A 19,953-nucleotide genomic window follows, 5' to 3' on the forward strand; every position below is an offset into this window, starting at 1 on the left:
TTTTCTTTTTCGGGTTTCAGAAAGTTAATAATGGTGTTACGATACGTTATATTTAAAAGCACATTAAAATATTTCAGTTACCTTCAATCCAAAATATTTTCGCTGTTATATCACACAGTTATATTTGCACCATAAGAGAAACTAAATTTTGTTCTTTTTTTTTTTTTTTTTTTTTTTTTTTTTTTTGAGTAAATATATATTTTAGTGATAAATATATCTATCATAAGAAATTAGTTTTACATATATTTCACAAATGAATTTGAAAAAGCGTATTTTATGCGTATGAATCAAGAATTATATTAGAGTTGAATCGTGTATTTCTTATAATAGTGGAATAAGAGTTATTTAAAACAATATTGAATTGGATTCATGTCTGGAATGCAATACAATATCCAAATTTGTGGATAAAATAGCATTTGTGAAGCTTTTAATTAAATCAAATAGTTTTCTATTTTTACATGTTTTAAACTACGCTTGCACTTTCGCTGTATATTCAAATGGTGTTGAGAGGTTTTCTTGGGTTCAGTCTAGGGTTGTGGTTCAAGCTCAAGGAGAAAGAAATTTTCACATCTTTTATCAACTGCTCAGTGGTGCCGATGTACATCTACTAAGTGAGTACATTTTATTTATTCTTATTAAATACCACTCACATTTGCATTCTTTGCCGAACAACTTGATTAATTTAAATACTACAGATATATGACTATTACTAAACTTATTATTTAACAATTATAAACAACATCATTTCAACAGGAAACTACTTTCTTCGATTCGTATTTTTTGAAGAATTTAACAGTACTTAAAACTGTTTCTTTTATACCTTGGTTTTTATTTGAATTTAATCAATTATGTTATGATTCTCTTTTTGTTAGTTATAGACTAACAAAAAGATAGATTGTTTTGTAAGTTATAGACATGTATATACATATAATCAGTGGCTTGCCGTCAATGGATTAGAGGCACTGCTAGTTCCCTGACATATTAGCCCTTCATGTATATTATTTAAACGGAATATCATTTTACCTTTTTTAAAACAGCGCTCCATTCGAGAGTAATCAGATTTTCGCGTGAAAGAGTGTACCTCGAATTGCGATGGCCGCATGACAGGAAGAATCAACTCGCCTCCACCTGTTCCCATAGTTAACTACTGCCGACAAGAAATTTTAGTTTTCTTGTGATTCATATATGCGAAATTAATTTAACTCTTAACGCTATATTTTATTTCGCTTTCATAAAAGCATTTTTAGTGTACATGAAAGAATTCGAAGTAAAATAATTTAATGCTGTAATCCCAAGTTTAAATTATGGAGAGGGAAGCGATACAAGAAGATGTTCCTCAAGCAAAAGATCATTAGAAAACATGGCCAAGAAATCTCTGTGGCCGTTTTATGACAATGCGCTTATCAGCTGACAGTGTCACAACCTATGTCTCGATCGCTTTATTTTTTAACAGCCACAAAATTATGGTAAAAGGTAAATCAACTCCGGGTGCTCTCATTTGCATAAGCATGAAATGTTACAGCCGTCATTCGAAAGCGGAATATTATGCATTTCAAAACTATTACTAATAAAGCTAAAATAAATTATTTTTCTGACCTTATGCTCTTTTTGAGATAACATGTTTTTAACTAATTATTTTTATGATATCCATCCGATTAAAAAATTATTTATTTATTATGGTATAATTACTTTGATTTTCCCTCTTTATCTGATTTTCATAAATTTATCAAACCATATTAACCATTGTTGTATCCATTAGTTTTCACGCTAGATCACTAGTTTTGTATTCAAAATACAATAAACCCTGTCGTGACAATCACTTCTTTAAAATGACCACTTACCGAAAGTGACTAGTATTTTTCGAGGACGTAAATAAACACTTGTACTGACTTTTATCTTTTTAAGAAGATTACCACGTCCGTGTGTCATCTTCTTAGAGATTAATATACTTCTTCGTTAAAAATTCACGGCACGCCACTGCTGTATATGTAACAGAGTAAAATATCGGGCATAGCAGGTGTTTCGGGAAACTTAGCATCTCATTTCAAAACTTTACCGATACCTAAGTTGAGAATCAATGTATGTTCTATAGCATTTTGAATTGAGTATTAAAAAAATAAAATTTTCTGTTTATGTAAACGAAATATCACAGAAATATTTTTCTACACATTTTAAATGCCATGCTCTTTGCATTAAGGTTTTAGCTTTATTCTTTCCTAGGAATCTCAAGAGTCTTTCTCATTCAGTTTATTTTTTTCAGAAAGTCTGAAGCTGCAGCGCAATGCGGATAAGTACCAGTTCCTGCACGAGAGTCGTTGTCTGCAAGCCAATAATATCGACGACAAGTCCTCCTTCGCCACAACAAGGGTATGTCCAATACATTAAAATGTAACTAAAGTTGGGAATTTTTTTTAGTGGAACACATTTACAACAGGAATATTTTAGAAACTGACTGGGTCCGAGCAATGTCGATTTATTCGCTTTACGTGAGAAACAGCATTTATTGCACAGTCAAAACGGATCAGTTACTTTTCATATAAAATGTTAATTTATTTTTTAAGTTCGAATTGTATATATTATACTTTCTGAAGACTACGCACATTGAAACCGCGAAACTCAAAAAATCCAGATTCAATAAAAGAAAAGCCATTTAAAATATATCACATAAGATGAGCTAAAGAAATAGAGTGCTGGATGATCCTTTAATAGTATAAAAATTTTATTTATGCATCTCGGACAATATACATTTATCTCTTTCATGAATAGCGTAAAAAATGAAAAACAGTCTAGGAAATGCAATGAATTGAAAGCGGTAAATAATGAGTGTTCGCATTTTTTGCAAGAAGTCCACAAAATATGCACTCGGTCACTGTGATCATTTTACGTTTGCAGAATTCTGGGAATTTCTTTCAAATCTGAAACACTCTAGTTCAACTACCTTCTGTACTTCAAATAAAGCAGCTTTTAATATTATTTGCCTCATATTTAAAACTACTTTTATACAATTGACATTTTTTTTTCGAAAGACGCTAAAATCCTGTTTTATAATTTGTTCATTAGCATTGCTTGAGCAAACAATGTCAACTTCCTTTGGCTTACTGAATAAATATATTCTCATTGTTCTGCATGAGAGTATTAATGCATTATATAAATGAAAATACATACGCGTATGATGCTTTTAAAAATATGTAGTAAGAATTTGCAAGGAAATTCTTAATCACTTCCTACATCTCCAGGATAAATCTAACTTTTCATTTATTTAATTCTTTCTAGAGAGCTTTTGAAATGCTGGGCTTCAGTGCAGAGGAGACACTCTCGACTTTCCAAGTGGCCTCTTCAGTGCTCAAATTAGGGAACATCCAGTTCCTACCTAGGGCCAACATGGACGGAACGGAGAGTTGCTCCCTTATAAACGAATATGGTAAGACACATCTGATATCCTCTTTCAGATAATCAGCAATATAATAGAGATAAATGTATGCTCTTTAAGTTGACGCATACTTAGCATGTTTCAAATGTTAATATTTGATAAACTCATCCTCCGCTTGGCGTTTATTTCAAACGAAACCTTTCAACGCATATTTACAAGATACTTTTATTTACTTTTTGAGATAAACGTTTTTGAGCAGTAAGGAAAAATTAAAGTCCTTAATTAAAACTGAAAGATTATTTTAAGCTCAAAAGATCTAAAAAAAAAGAAGAAGAAGAATTGCTTAGTTAAATTAATATTTGAGCGTGTTTGAGGGATTAATAAAGGATTATCAATAAAGATTTATAAATGTTTCCGTCTTTCGACGGCAGATTTGTAATCTGGATGCAAAATGTGGACATTTTCTTTAATTTCTCAATGCATATTGAATCACAATAGTTGGAAGACAACTCCTTGAGAATCCAAATACACAGGGCCTAATCGAGCGTTGTATAAAATAGCAGAGAAAATGATTTCAAAGTTGAACTGACGGAAAATCAGTGCAGTTCTGTAAGTGAAAGTTAAATTAACGTAATTATGTTTTGAACAATATTGTTTACTAAAGTAAGAAATATTTAAAAGAAGAAACTTCTGTGATTAAATGCTATTCTTTAATTCAATTTCTATTCGAGAACTAACAGCGAATTATGAGGATTAGGTACGAAAACAAGGCAATAAATAGAAAACAGTTTTAGTCAAGTAGAGTGGCAAAAAGTTGACACGTTTGGGAAAATCTGAAAGAGGCAAATTTAGAAAGTTTTTCAGCAAATCTAGTACCGAGGATAGATTTATTGCGAAGTATTAAATTTTTAACAATAATGCTTTGCTCAGTTCAGTTTCAAGAGTAATTTTCATGAAATAATAAAACGATTTGAAAAGTGATTCAAAGCTTTTAATGATGCCGTTTCGAGACTAATAGCCCATTTGAAACTAACGTCTCTTTTGGGCTAATAATTAAAGTTCATGATCGATAATTTATTTCTCTAAAGGACTTAACTTTTCTGTCATTAAAATGCCCAAGGCATCTTCTCCATGGCGCAAACAGTAAATCCTCATTAAACAAAAATACAATTTAATTAATGTTTTGATTTAATTCATGTTTAACTTCATGCCAAATTCTTCTTTAATAAAATGACTTAATTTTTTTTCGTTTTGAATACTAAAATGTTCTAGAATTAGAAAAAGTCTCAAAATAAAAATTAGTATGAAAAAGTCTACTTTTCTGCTGCAGAACTCTGGTTTTTGTCTTTACTGCATTTAAAAACGATACAGACACTGTTATATAAACTACTGGCTTGAAATTCTTTAAATAAAAATCCCAACCTGCTTTCTCACAAACAAAGATTAATAGGTCTAAGTACTCATGCCTCAATCCTTAAATGCAAACTTCGTTAGAAGCAAGTAGTCTTTTTAATTTACTGCGTGCCATTAAGGTTAGAAAAAACCAAAAATGGACTAAATATAGATTTTCAACATCAAATTCAGTTGTTTCTTTTGAGTTATATATATTGTCATGTGATTTAATATTGTAGCAGCTTGCAGACCGAGAAGTCCTAATTCGTAAAAGTATATTAAGGCCGTTTCTTTCAACAAGTTATTCGCTTGCGAAGTGATTCTAAGAATCGATTCACTTTACTGAGTGAGCGAAAGGTTACTCGCCAAAGGGGAGCGATAGCTCATTTTAGATCACGCACCGCAAGCTCTTGTTGGAAAGCGTGCCTAGAAAATTCGACTGCTATTGTAAAGAAAAAAAAATGTTTCCCCTCCCATTCTGATGAAATGCATTTAGTTAAAATTTATAAAAATTCAAAGAAATGGATAATTTGCAGTATTGAAAACACGCTGCTAATTTATTCTAAATTTATTAAACAGGCATTTTGTAACTTATGTTTAATAAGTTGTAAGGTTGTGTTTATTTATAATTCTTGTGGTAAATATTTTAACCCCTACGCTTCAATGAAGATTAATTTAAAGTTGTAATTTCAACTGTAAAATAAATCTGTTCTATTAATAATTAGACAGAATTCTTAGAAGAAGTTTTCTTAAAATTTTAACGACGTGGTGTTCTGTTTTCAAGGTAACAAACAAGATCTACGTACCTATTCACAACTCCCTAAACAAGCTAAATTTCAGTAAACTAAAACACGCTATGTTCTAAGTATGGGATTTAATAATTTTTAACCAGAATGCACTGATTTACTTTTGCCAACTTTTATATCTTTTGTTTTTATAACCTGATAAATATGCAATTTAAGTAAAACTCATTCATGGCATATTTTTTACCTAATTTAATGATTTCTGAAAAGCATGTGTTCTATATATATTTTCAAATCTTCTAATAACTGATTTAGAAATGGTAAATTTGATTTCAATTTTTTATTTTCTTATTTCTTAGAAATATATGAAATTTGTGAACTGCTGCAAGGAGAAGTTTCTGTTCTGCAAGCCGCTCTTACTCAAAGAACCGTCGAGACGAGGCATGACGTAATTGTCACCGATTTGTCTGCGACGGAGGTAACTTGCTGCCATCTGTTGGTGTAAAATGAAAACGAAAGTTTCGATTCCAATAACGTCAATTGATTTAGAATGTGACAGATGCATTTCAAAATTTAAATTAGTGGGAAATGTATAAACTTATACCTTCAAATATTCTCATGATGTATTTCATTTTTTTAGGCCAACTACGCAAGAAATGCCTTATGCAAAGCTTTGTACAGTCGCTTATTCAATTGGTTGGTTAATAAAATCAACGACACAATCAGGGTAAGTCATCAAATTTAGCATTGCTATTCAAATTCACAGCAGCTAAAAGCTGCAGAATATATTCTCTTAGAAATTCGTTATATTGTTTGTAATACTGGAGAAGAATTGTTTAGTATTCTACATTTTAATGACTTTATATCTTTTCGAAGTTTCACTTATAATTCGTAAAGTAGCAAAATAAAATTGTTTGTAACGACTTTTTCTCTAACGACAAGTTTACATCTCTGTAACAGAAGTCAATGAATATCTGAAAAAGCAATGTTTGTATCTGCTATTAAAAATAAGCCTTGTCTGAAAGAATGGTGCAAATATCAAAATGGTAGAAATATCAGAATTAAATCATAGAACTTTTTCAAAGAGACGTGTTGTACGGATGACATTTTGGAATGGTAGGGATAGTTAATAGACACATTGTTAAGTTTTTACTACTTTAACTGATCAGTTTTATTTTATATATCTTCAAAATATTATTTAAAGGTAGAATTATTATCCAGCATTGTATGAAATCTACTATTTATTTAATTTATTTACTATTAATAGAGGTTGCATGAAATATCTCGTTGATCTTCTCCCCCAGCCCCTGTTTTCATGGAGGGGGGGGAAGGAAGTGATAATCACAAATACAAAATGTGTAAAAATTTCCAAGATGTATATTTATCCGTTTAATTATTGCACGAACCTTTGTTTCAAGCTGCCTAGTAGATACAGTGGTTCGGGTAGCCGACTGCGATACCGAAGGGCCCGGATTCGAATCATCCAGAAAGCATGGATTGATGTAAATTGTAAAATGACCACCAGTTCTGCCCTTAATAGTGGTGATAGGCAAAATATGGCTAGTGCCCACCACAAAGAAAAATAATAATAAATAAAACCTACAGAAAAATCAGTTCTTTTGACAAGCTCATAATTACAACATTTGATCATCTCTTAAAGATCTATAAATCTGCAATTATCACAGGTTTAAAGAATTTATAAATACTTTTTACCTAAAAATGAAATGTTACACTGCTGTCTGACACAAAGATCGTAACAAACGAACTCGATTGGATAAAATGTCATATAGCATGGATTCAAAGTGGAATGATATGAAATTGAATTTAGGTGGTTAAGTAGTTGAGATCCTCATGTGTTCGTACAACACAATTATTTGTCTCTTTTATTATTATTTTTTACGTGCTCCATCATAGGCACTACACAGAAAGAAAAAGAGGCTCCGTGGAGGATTTTTACGGGAAACTGGCTGGTATCCACGTTACACATTGGGAAAACCAGGAAAACGCCTATGCAGCCCTTTGACTTGAGATTAGGAGGCCCTAGGACTTGGGACCTGGGCCGAACTATTAGTGTTCGGCAACTCTTAACCGCTTGGCCGTTGGTGGGCAAAGTATTTGTTTAAAACTAAAATTTCAAATGAGTGCAGACTAGCCAAAAGTGTATGTGACCATTCTATACTGCCTTCATCAATACACAAACAGAAAACTAGAAAAAGTACTTTGTGCTTTAAAAGAGTAGAGAATTTTTAGTAGACTTCAGATATAATTCAAGAATTTGGATAAATCAATACTTTTTATTAAATGGATTACATGGTGAATGTCTCCATAGTACATACTGAAATTTTATTCCATTCAACAAACACCCCATTCATAATTCGATTGTGTAATCTAGGGATTATTTCGACTAATAAAAGGGGATTAATACTATGAGAGGAGAGCTCTTATAACATGTAAGATACGGGTGGAATATTATAAGTCGAAAATAGAGTTAGCAAAGAAAACTAACTTTCTTGATATAATGCATCTATTACATTGTGCCCTGGAGTTGCATAAAAAAAAAAGAAAATAAAGCATTCTTTTAAACATTCCATTCTTTCAATAAAGTATGAAAAAAAGAAGCCAAGGAAGAAATTTCAACATCCCTAATTATGAGGAATTTGAAGTTTGGATGCCATTGATAAAAGCATTCAAAGTGCGGCATTGAAAAAACTTAATGATTTAGGAAGACGTCCGCCAATAGCTTTCTCAGATAGATTCGAGCACAGCATATAAGAAACTTTATCACGTCAATAAGAAGGAAATAATGAAAATTAGCAAACAGTTCTATGTCAGTGCTGTAATAATGGAAGTGGTTTAAAAGTTAAGATTAGCGGTATAATACTAATTAGATAATTTTCAAAAATACTAAAAATAGGAAGAGTTTTTAAACGAATGTTTGAGTAACAATCGCAGGCAATCCAATATTAATTAGTTTTAGCATTTATATATAGAAAACATAATATATTAGTACGTGTTTATATATTTATTGTACAGTATTTCTATTGTCGCTCAAACGGTATAGTGGATAGTTGAGCCTACTGCGGTACCGAAGGGCCAGAGTTTAAATTTCGGAGAAGGCATGGATGTTTGTAAATGTGCAGAGTTTTTGCGGCATTGTGGCACTCCAAATACATAGCGAGCCGAAAGTCCTCTCGTGTGGTTTGGTGGTAAGGAAGAGGGGTGGCATATCCTCGAACCACTTCCTGGGGTGCTGTCCCTCGACACTAGGATGGAAATAGAAGTCCAACCTTCTTGAGGCTCTGGCAACCATTCTTCCATGAAATACATAGACAAGACAATAACATAGCATTTGCATTAAATTATTTAAAATGCATTGATATTTTTAAGATTATTTGTGTTCATTGTACAGTGTTACCTTTATATAACTTTCATAACAAATAGTTAGGGGCCGATTATAGGTCGATTATAATGCTATGTTATTGTTGGCTCCATTATAGGTCGTCTACTGATTTTATAAATTCTTAAATATATTATATTCTTTGTATTAAATATAAAAATATCTACATTCAAGAAAAATTACAAAGTCGATGATCTTAAATGAAATATTACATGACATACTTTTATTCTGATTTATTTACTTAACAATAATAACTTCATTTTACGTTTTTTATACGCATATTTCTTAATTCGGAAACAATCAATATTTCAGTTTCAGAAGGAATTCTGACAAGAAGAAAGAAAACTTTAAAAACGAATTATAGAATATCATGATAAAAATAAAGCATATTTAAATTCTTATGAATTAAAGCATGAAAATAAATAAGTTGGGTATTATATTGAAAGACAATACTGCAGAAAACAAAAGCATGCGGTCGTTTCTTTCATGAAGAATCAAAAACATCTGTTGCAATTTACTTCATTGAGAAAAGGATTTCTGTATTTCTTTAAAGATGAATAAACATCTGCATGCTACATTCCTTGTCCAAAGCATGCTTTTCCATTGGGTTAAATTCAGAAAAAGAATACAAATCAAATTCTCTAGAAATAAATGCGTGACAAAAACCTGCAAAAGACATATGATTATTAGTATTTCTGAGAAGCATTTTTGCTCTAAGCAACTTTAAGGCGATTTCTGCCACGTATAACTTTGAAGTATTATTTCTTTGATTACATTTTTTACTATGAACTTGGCAAGAAATTGGTATTCTATTTAGTTTTCCTTAACTGATAATGGCTACAAAATTAACATGTAATTATACTGAAAGACAACTTTTTACAGAATTACAACTTTTGGTGAACTTCTTAACAAACTAAAAGTGGAGTATTAGTAAAATTATTTTAAATCATACTATAAAAATAACGTGATTAATAAATAAATAAAACTTAAAATGCAATATTTTTGGGAGAAACATTTTTATAATTATCAAAGACATTTCTTAAAAAGTAAGCAAGATTGTTATAACTTTAAACTTACAGTCATCTAAAGAGCTGTTATAAAGAACTTATCGGTTATTAATCAAAGTTCTAATTTCCAAGTTATGAAAGAGGCATATTCTTGATAGTCACGTAATGCAAGAAAATGTCTTAAAAGATATGTGCTCTTTTTAAAGTGGTGAGTTGACGGTATAAAGTGTTTTCTGTTTTTGAGTATACAAAATGTTTATCCTTTGTTACTGACAACGTACCTTTTGGGGACAATAGTTTGTAGATAAAACAAATCACCAGAGCATTCTCAGATTGTAGTTATAGTAAGAACACTGAATGTTTGTGCGAAGATAAGAGCCAAGGATAGCTAAATATTTCTAATGAAGCAGCCAGACAAATTTCGCGCCCTCAGAAAGCCTCAGAAACGGGAAAATCCTGCTGAGCGTCAATTTGATATTCCGTAACCAACTACTCAAAGGATTTTTGCAAATCTATCCACAACATTTAGAGTCATATGACGTATCGCGAGATACGAATTTTGTGATCATCAGTAAGTTCATGTAATGTTCAGCAAAGAAGAAACGTTTAATTTGTGCGGAACAGTGAACCCAAAACTGAATATCTTTTTCAATTTCTCATAAAAAGATACTTTTTTGTGAAGGATAAAGGATAATCTGAGAATAGTTGAAACAACGCACGGAAGAGAAGTAATCCATGTTATAATTAACAGAAACAAGAATACTATAAACGATTTACTTATAATTTAAGCATTTTTTAATTTTCAGAATAAGTTAACTTTGTTTTGTACATTCAATCTTCATTTAAAATAACAATAATGCATTTCAAAACAGATTCCTTGCGAGCGTTTATCCAACTTGGGAGTTTGTTTGAAATTTAATGTAATATGTCCATATATAGACTTTCATTAATGCCTTTACAATGATATTTCTGCATATGATTCTTATATTACTATTTGCAGGCAAAGAGGATAGGAAAGAGAAAATGTATAGGAATGTTAGACATTTATGGTTTCGAAGTACTGGAGGTAGGTTCAGGATTTCTTTATCTTTTTTATTCTTTTCTTGCTGTCACTTCATCATGTGCTCTTCCTTCATATTTAATCCTAGCTCGTTAGTTATTGGCTGCATAAAGTTAAACTGTTGATTATTTCCAGCATTAATGCGATCAAACTTTTTTTCCGAATGCCAGAATTATCCTATTTAATACTAGAATTTTTGTTAACTTTGATAAGTTCTTTCTTAGAGAATATGAAGATCTAATTAAATATTTTAGTTATTTGTATCTTTATAAAAGAAAGAATTTCGTGCAAATTAGATTTTAATGCATATTGATCATTACAAAATAACGAAGTGGTAATTTTTAATTCATAAGTAATTTTACACTATGGTACTTCTATAGTCATGAGTCTAGTATCAGGTGTGGGATTTTGGTTTGTATTTAAAGATAAAATTATAGGTTTGTAACTCTTAAATAAATTGCAGATCCTACGGCTTACTAGCGAATTTTCTCATCCATTCTGAAACTATCACTTCTATGAAACAGTAACCACTCAAATTTTAAATAAAATTGAAAACATTATCGGTATCTGCGCTCTCATAAGTATCAAACTCAGACATAAGTTGCAATTCAAACTTCTGTGCTACTTATAGAGTCAAACCAAAAAAATAATGCAAGTGTTTTTAATTTAATAAATTCAAAGGTCTATAGTTTCTTTTCTTGTAATTTCTCACTTACTTATAATATTACAGTATAAACTAGAACTTTCCAAATTTAGTTAGTTACAAACACTGCAATCACCGGCTTTCTGCTACTGGCAACAGGTTACAAAATATCGCAGAGACCTTTTAATGTCCGTATGTGTCAGCTACTCCATGTCTAACTCTTTCGTGTCCACCGCTTAAATACTATCTCGCGGTTTTGCCTGTTCGTGAAAAAAAATTGAATAAACTGATAGGAAAAGAAATTACAAAAATTAAAATATCAGATGAAAGAGTTTTTATACAAATTCAAAATACAAGTGAGATCAAATTTAATCAAAGCATTTACAATACGTATTTTTTTCCATTTGACATTCTTCGCAATAGATAAAAAAATTCATTATACCACTTAATATTTTTAGAGAACTCGGCAGAGCAAATATATTATTATTTTTCAGTTCATTGATCGTGCAGTGATTGCTTATGTGTTCATTGTCCATCAAGAATCCGTAAGAATAATAATCAGCAGATTTAAATCCGAGTACAACTTCATGGACCATCCACGTTCCTCAGAATCAGGACAATTAAACATACTGAAAATGGGTTGGAAATAGAAGTAGGCAAGTCCTAAATTTTCTAGAATCCGAATGCTGAAACATTTTTAGAATCTGCAAATCTGTTGAATCTCAAATCCTTTAAAACTGTCACGGAAAGAAGGAATAAGAGAAAATATTTTACTTTATTATTAAAATCTGTAAAGTTTGGTCTTATTAGGTAACGTAAATTGCATCCAAACCCTAGATAGATCCAAACTCTAGGTAGACTGACAGCAAATTATGGTTAAGTCTAAAAGTTAACGACAGAGTCTTGAGAATGCTCAAACGAACCTTTTTATTAAATCAGAACTTGAACTTAAGTGTATGTCTCCTGCTTACAAATCAGCCAATCATTTTTGGAGAAGTAACTTAAAATAACTGGCAAATGTAAAATTGAAATATAAGTAAGCTAATAGCCAAAGACTATACAGATCAATTTAATGCAAAGTTGGCTTACAAACCTAACCGGCGTAGATATTCAAATATCGGCTATTATCATGCAAAGTCGAAGACTGCAAATCTTAACTGAGCTAGCAGCAATCTAGTAGCGTGGTCTCAAGAGACAAAACACGCTCCGAATTAAACTCCCGAAACCTTCCTTTAAGTACAATCTCTTTTTACCTCATTTATATTCTGGTAATGAAACGGGAACTATAAGTGACAGTAAAGACCCAAAATATAAAATAAATGGTTAGTGAAATATAAAAGTAATAACCCTATGAATCTTTTATTAAAAGAAATTTTGATACTTTCATTTCATGGAAAACAAATTTAAGAATACATTTTTTAAAACGCACTTATATTTATTAAAATGGTTCGAACAAAATATAGTAAGTGGTTCTGCACGCTGGGCCGGTATCCAGAGGGCCCTGGTTCGATACCCAGAGAAGGCTATTGTTCATTTTTCATCTCTCCGGATTTTCCACTTAACCTAATCTCTCTACACCTAATACTCTCTAATCTCTACTCTCTAACGGCACCCGAACTAAAAGAGTGTTGGCTGAGGATTCTCCACACCCAGGATTTGTAGATTGGATCCCCTAAAAACCCCAGTTGCCCTTTAAAAATGGAGAGTATATAAGGTATTTCTCCCGCTTTTCTGGCGTGCCTTCATAGTGCCTGCACGTTGAGCCGGTATTCAGAGCTCCGTGGTTCGATTCCCGGCGAAGGCGATTGCTCATTTTTCATCTTGCCTGCTTCCAAAAAATACATGATGTCGCTACAAGTTTGAAAAAGCATTGGTTAGCAATTCAGATTACAATTATGAGCTCAAATATCAACAACCAACAATAGCTGATTACTAGAGAGTATCACTTGCGTGACACAGCGTGTAGTACATATCATGGCATGAGTTGCTAGAGGCATCCAAACTCTATTAATAGGAGTTTATCTGCGTCCAGCATTATCTACATTGTTCAGGAGTTATTTTAGCGGAGTTTCGGTCATCACTTAAAAATTATTTCATATATCACTAGATAGTATAGTTAAAGTGTGTAACTCTCAGGACCACTACGAAAGGATATGGTTGAGCCAGCAATCACTAAAACTGCAATAATTTTATTCCTTTTATTAAATGGACATTTTTTAAATGGACATTTCTGTTGGACATCAACAGATCTGATCTTTCTAAAATCATGAGTTAAAATGCCTTGTGTTATTTTATTCTAAATGCTGTCACTATTCAAAAGATTTGAATGATGAAAATGCCACGAAGATGGGAAATTTTAGTCTCGAGTCTTTCTCAAAATACGCGGGAATTCGAGGATTCGAGAATTATTCAGATGTGTTATTGCTAGTCGAAACGTATTTCGCCACTCATTGATTCACGTGATTCAGAAGATTTATCTTGAGTGGCTCTGAACTGTTTGACCGACAGTGAGTATTTCATTTGCAAGTAACTCACACCCAACAAATCGAAGTTTTATCAGTATTGGTAATTAAACTTAGTAGATTTAGAAGACTGTTATAGTATTATTTGTTTTTCTGTATATTCTTTTGTATGACAAATACAATTCTTTGGCTTACGGAAGCGGCCATTATCGTCGTGAGATCACACCGTGGCGTTTCATGGCTTCATTTTCATTGCACGGGACATACGGAGAAGGCTTACTCCATTTATTCTAATTTCCATGGTTTCATGCGTCGACTGTTTCCTATGTACTTGAAATTCAGATTTTTCAGCTGGCTCCATTGGGAAGAAAAGCTGCTTTTTTTTTAAACCAAAAATTAGTCGCAAGTACTCTTATTATATAAAACACAAAATTCGAGTAACCTAATTTCAATTTTTGAAGGTTGACAGTCTTTATCTAAAGTAAAATTTCGTGTACTAAATTAATGTGAAATAATATTTCCATATATGTTACTTTCGTGTGCCACAGCAGTCAAGTTGCACATATAATCAGTTTAGTTGTTAGAAATATACATAATGATATCAGAATTTGTTATTAATATACAATAGAATATATTTTTGCTCCTCTTTAAATTCTCATTTTTCGATTGTAATATCAATTACACATCTGAATAAATCATTACCTGTATAAAAAATTTTTGATTTTAATCCGGATATATTTCTAAAAATGAAAATTACATCCAGCAAACAGACAATGCAAAATTAAAGTTTAATTAAGTAACTGAAATGCATATTAGAAAGTAATACCTAAGATTTTCGTATTTATTTTTGTAACTTATTTCTTTTCTCTTTGTAGTTTAATTCGTTCGAACAGCTCATCATAAATTATTGTAACGAAAAACTCCAACAAATTTTAATAGAACTTACGTTAAAAGCAGAGCAAGAAGAATATATTAAAGAAGTAAGTATACAAGTTTATAACGTTAAAATATCTATCACTATAAAATTAAAATATTGCATTCTGTTATATTAATATCTAAGCATCACCGATTTAAATTAAAAATAAGTAAATAAAAACTATGAAGAATAAAAGATTGATGGATGCTAAATTACTTAGCATTCTTATTGTCTAACTACAATTGAATTTTAATATATTTGCTTGAGCGTTTAATAAAATACCAATATGTAATATACACATGCTTTATTGACATTAATTTCTTATATTATTTAGTATTTTCAGATGAGAAAATCTCACTGTATGTTCTTTTTCTAAATTAAATTGACTATGAAATTTATAATTGAAACCAACCGTTTTTTATCGAACAGAAGTTTTTTTTTCCCATAATTTTAATTTAATTTAAGCTAACATAATGTTCTCGAATTAGAAAGTATCAACCAGGTATGCTTTAGAAAGTTAAAAAAGGCTAAAAATTCTGGAAAACTTCTTTAAGCTTGCTATAACACATTGATCATTTAGGTGAGTTTTCAAGTGTTGCAATGGATTAGAAAATCTCTTCAATTTGTTTTATACACGGCCTGTTAAATAACAAATTTTCAGAGTGATGCCTTTCGATGGGAATATAAGATTTCCTATTTAGTTTCCAAATTATAAATGTATTGTTTACAAATGCTAATACATTAACACATTTTAACTAATATAATTGTAAATTTTATTTGAATGATCTATCTAATTAATGCAATTTAGGGTGCATTAAAATTAAATTTAAATTCCTAATTTTATATGCAATATAGTTTAAAGAAATGTTTCTTACATTGCTACATATTATTCACGGTTTTCAGAAACATTGTTCCTCCGATGTTGTTATCTCCTAATGCCAGAAAATTATATGACAGTGAATTATGATTTAGATAATAACCTGTTATGACCTAATGGCTGAACTTGTTTCGGGCCGAGTGTTTCACCCCTTGCAACAACTAACAAATCAAATTTTAGCACTAAAAAAATATTTGTTGGCGGCTGACTATGAATTCCTCGACATTCAATGACCTCGGGGAAGCGGTAGTGGTGCAGCTTAAAAATCACTTCTGATTATTCGCATTGAATTTCTTTTCTTATTTTAAGCATTTCAAGTTCTTTCTTCTTCAGAACAATATATCGCTGTTTTTATGTGATAGGGAATACAATGGGAGCACATTGACTACTTCAACAATGCCGTTATATGTGATCTTATCGAAAAGGTAAACGGAAATCAATTTTCTTAATACTTTCTTGTGGAGTCATAAAAAATAGCAGGTTTCTTTCCGTGTTTTGAAATTATTTTTGTTGCTTTCTCTTAGAATAATCATGGCATTTTAGCCATGTTGGACGAAGAGTGCCTTCGTCCTGGACCGGTCAGCGACGAAACTTTTCTCTACAAATTGACGCAGGCCTGCCAGGACAACCCTTATTTCGAGAGCCGGGGATGCAGGAACTTCATCGCAGACAGCACCTTGCCACATCACAGTTTTAGGGTCAGGCACTATGCAGGCGCCGTGAGTGTGTTTACTTCTCTTAACTCTCCTTGGCATAATGCTGCTTAACACGTAAAATCACTATCTTCAGTAGCTTCATTGTCATTTTCTTTATGCATTTACTTTGCTTTGTGAATTGTCTATATGCATTCAACTTTCCTATACATAGTGTGCATGAATACATAATTTTTATTTTTATTTTATTATTAACATCTATACTTAAGGGAGATTCATGTGTTTTTCTTAGTTATAACGTAATTTTTTTAAATAAAACAAATAAAACTTTTCCTGAGCAAACGCTAAACATATACAACAGAAATTGTTGTGGGACGAACTTTCTCTTCAAGATTTATATCAGTATATTAGTTCTAAAAAAACGTTACTTTCAATAATTTCAACTCAACGAGATGTTTTATGAAGTTATACAAAAACGAAATTTTCAAAATCAAAAAATATACTTTGTATTGTTTTCACTTTAGCTTTCATCTGCGCATAGTACAATTTTCTGCAATATCTCTGGTAGTTGAGTGACTTGTTTTTAAAATAAATCAGTGATAAGCTACTGTTCAGAAATGGTTTTAAAACTGTGCTTCGTTTGCAAGCCATGTGTCTTCATCACTTTTGCAGAAGGGCCCTATATATAGCAGAAGTGTCCTAACAGATCAGAATTAATCCGTATTGTAAGAACTAAAAGCTTAACATTTTAGGTTGCATTAAAATTTTCGAAGTATTTTATCCTTAAGCTTCAAATATTAAACTTTTATTGCATATAAAGGCTTAGTTTTTCAGACTGATAAGGGTTACCCACTCAATATGATATACATAACGGAATTTTTCAATACTTCTGCCTTAAACCTTGCGTTTTGTGACTATTTGTAATAGAAATTCAGTTTACAGCTTTCGAAAACCATTAACCAATAATCTTCTAATGATTATTAATTTTCGCATTTAAAATTATGTAATCCTTACTTTGCTTCTTTAATAATTATTGTTGCACTTTATGTTTTTAGGTGACTTACTCCGTAACGGGTTTCATAGACAAGAACAACGATATTCTTCACCGAGATCTTTCCCAAGCCATGTATCGAACGGAACAACCCTTACTCAAAACACTTTTCCCCGAAGGTAATGGAAATAATTCATCCTTTTAATCACGTCATTTGCATTTCATACATAAACATCATTTTGAATTATGCCATTTGTATTCCATACACAAATATAATTTTAAATTATGTCATTTATATATAAACACCATTTTGAATTATGTCATTTGCATTCCATATATAACATATTATACATTCTTCATGAGTCAATAACTCACATTCAACTAGGCTGTGTTCTCCACTGTCATTCAAGAATCTATAGTAATTATTTTTCTTTCCTATTCTTTTTACAAGTAAAACAAGCGAATTTATTTATCACTTATAATAATAGAATAGCTTTAAAATCTTCTAGTTTTATGATCTGTTTTTCTAGTAAAAATTTTCTAATTATATTTTTAAAATCTTCCAATTAGTTAAATGAAACAGTTTAAAGATCATATAGTTAAAATGATAATTTTAAGATAATCATTACAAATACAGGGTGTCCCAGAATTCTTTCCCTGATTCCAAATATTCATAAGGCCAAAAATATGACACACAGTTAATTTTTATCTTGAATTTCATGTAACATATTCAGATTTTTGGCTACACAATTAATAAATTTTTGCGTGTGTTTCTTTCATTGCCCGAAGGATATCCAGACGATATTCCGAATCCATGTTCTTCGTCAACCTTACGTGAGAGATAAATGTTATGACTTCAGAAATTCTGCACTATAATGCTGCGATGCCGTTCACTAGTGTTTGGTAAACCTGATCAAGGAAAAAATTCAGTGGTGTTACGTCAGGGGATCGCGGAGGCCTGTTTTCGAACCCTCATGCCCGATCCACCTTTCCGCAAATGTTGTATTCAAATAGATGCGGACATCTAATTCCTCTGAGGTGGCGTATCATCTTGTTGGAAAATTAGTACGAAATGTCCCGAATCTGAGAACAAAAAATAACTGCAACATATCAAGATAGGTATTGGCTGTGATCGTCTTTCACTGAAGAAAAAAGCTCCTGTGATTTTATTGTAAGACCGCATCACACGTTCAGCTCAGAGCTGTCTCTGCTAATCTCAAGCACAGCGTGGAGATTCTTGTATCTTCAGTTTCTAGCACTGCGTCCGTTGATACCGCCATTTATATGAGCGTAGCCTCATATGAGAAAAGGGCATGTTTCAGATAGTCAGCATCTTTGTCATTCTCAGATAGCATGGAAACAGCAAAGTCATAACGAGCAATGTATCCAAGAAATAAAGTATCAGTAAGTATGTACACCAAAAACTTGAATATGTTGCATGCAATTCTGGGACACCCTGTATTAGCTATAAAAGTTACACAGTAACATTAGATTGTAACATAACTTGGTGTGTATAAAAAGAGCGAATTTACTTTTTAATTTCCTTTTCAAAAAAATGTTAAAATTTGTACCCTGTTCTTTTCGCATTCGATTTGTTTTTGATTAACGAAATCTACCAGAAAACATCGAGAAAGAAAAACCTAGTATCTTTCTTAACTAAAGGCAAACGTAATTGAAGAAATTATTGAAATTATTAAAAGTATTAAGCTATGCGAAAATAAATTAAGCGTTTATATATATGAGTTACTTTTCTCATAGTTGAATTAAATAACTTCTATTAAATTTGATTTGCCATGAAAATAATTATAAAGTAATATATTAAATGAAAATTTCTTCTACGTCAATGAACTGCTCATATTGAATTGGAAACTTTTGTAGTGAATAATGAATTTGTAATGAATCGATTCGGCTTCTTAAAATCTATCTATTTCGTTAAATTGTTTTTAGGTTTTAAAAGGTTATAGGAAGTATATCAGCCATTAGACCATTTATTCAATTAATTAGTCAATTCGTACATTGTTAAATTTTTTAATGATTTTTTTTTCAAATATTAATCAGACCAAATACTTACGTATCATCTATCTCATTTTAGAATTTTGCTAAAGATTAAAGTGATTAGATTTTACTAAGCTTTGTTATGATTATGAATCTATGAATCTAACCTTTAGGAAATATTAGATTTTATGATTCCTTTGGCTTCAAAACAAAGTTCCTTTATTACTTCAAAACAAAGTTATTTTATTACTTCAAAACAAAGCACTCACATTTTATGTGTTCATTAAAACGCGGTAAAAATGTAGCATTGTATTGTTGCTGAATAAACATATACATGCATGAAATAAAATATTTAGTTTGATTGCAATTTTTAATAAGAAAAATTTAGTGTAATAAATTAAACATATCAGCCTTAAAATTTGATATGATATAGAATGAATCTGTGAG

At 31.1% G+C, this 19,953-nt stretch overlaps 1 protein-coding gene across 2 annotated transcripts in view; it reads left to right on the forward strand.

Moving 5' to 3' along the window:
• The first annotated feature begins 233 nt into the window (after positions 1 to 233).
• The window catches only part of Myo95E (Myosin 95E), a 111,346-nt gene continuing 91,626 nt past the window's right edge, over positions 234 to 19,953 (forward strand). The window contains exons 1-10 of one of the 2 annotated variants that reach the window (XM_035349909.2): positions 234 to 611; positions 2,261 to 2,367; positions 3,274 to 3,421; positions 5,865 to 5,983; positions 6,146 to 6,232; positions 10,910 to 10,975; positions 14,950 to 15,054; positions 16,230 to 16,292; positions 16,392 to 16,586; positions 17,576 to 17,690. In XM_035349909.2, coding sequence (XP_035205800.1) covers positions 3,286 to 3,421; positions 5,865 to 5,983; positions 6,146 to 6,232; positions 10,910 to 10,975; positions 14,950 to 15,054; positions 16,230 to 16,292; positions 16,392 to 16,586; positions 17,576 to 17,690 — 886 coding nt within the window. In that variant the 5' untranslated portion in view covers positions 234 to 611; positions 2,261 to 2,367; positions 3,274 to 3,285. The remainder of the gene's footprint in view (positions 612 to 2,260; positions 2,368 to 3,273; positions 3,422 to 5,864; positions 5,984 to 6,145; positions 6,233 to 10,909; positions 10,976 to 14,949; positions 15,055 to 16,229; positions 16,293 to 16,391; positions 16,587 to 17,575; positions 17,691 to 19,953) is intronic. The other variant, XM_085823777.1, reaches the window with a different exon arrangement.

The sequence above is a fragment of the Stegodyphus dumicola genome, chromosome 9, assembly GCF_044657685.1.
Source record: "Stegodyphus dumicola isolate Sdum_Otavi_A_Nest chromosome 9, ASM4465768v1".
Lineage (NCBI taxonomy): Eukaryota > Metazoa > Arthropoda > Arachnida > Araneae > Eresidae > Stegodyphus > Stegodyphus dumicola.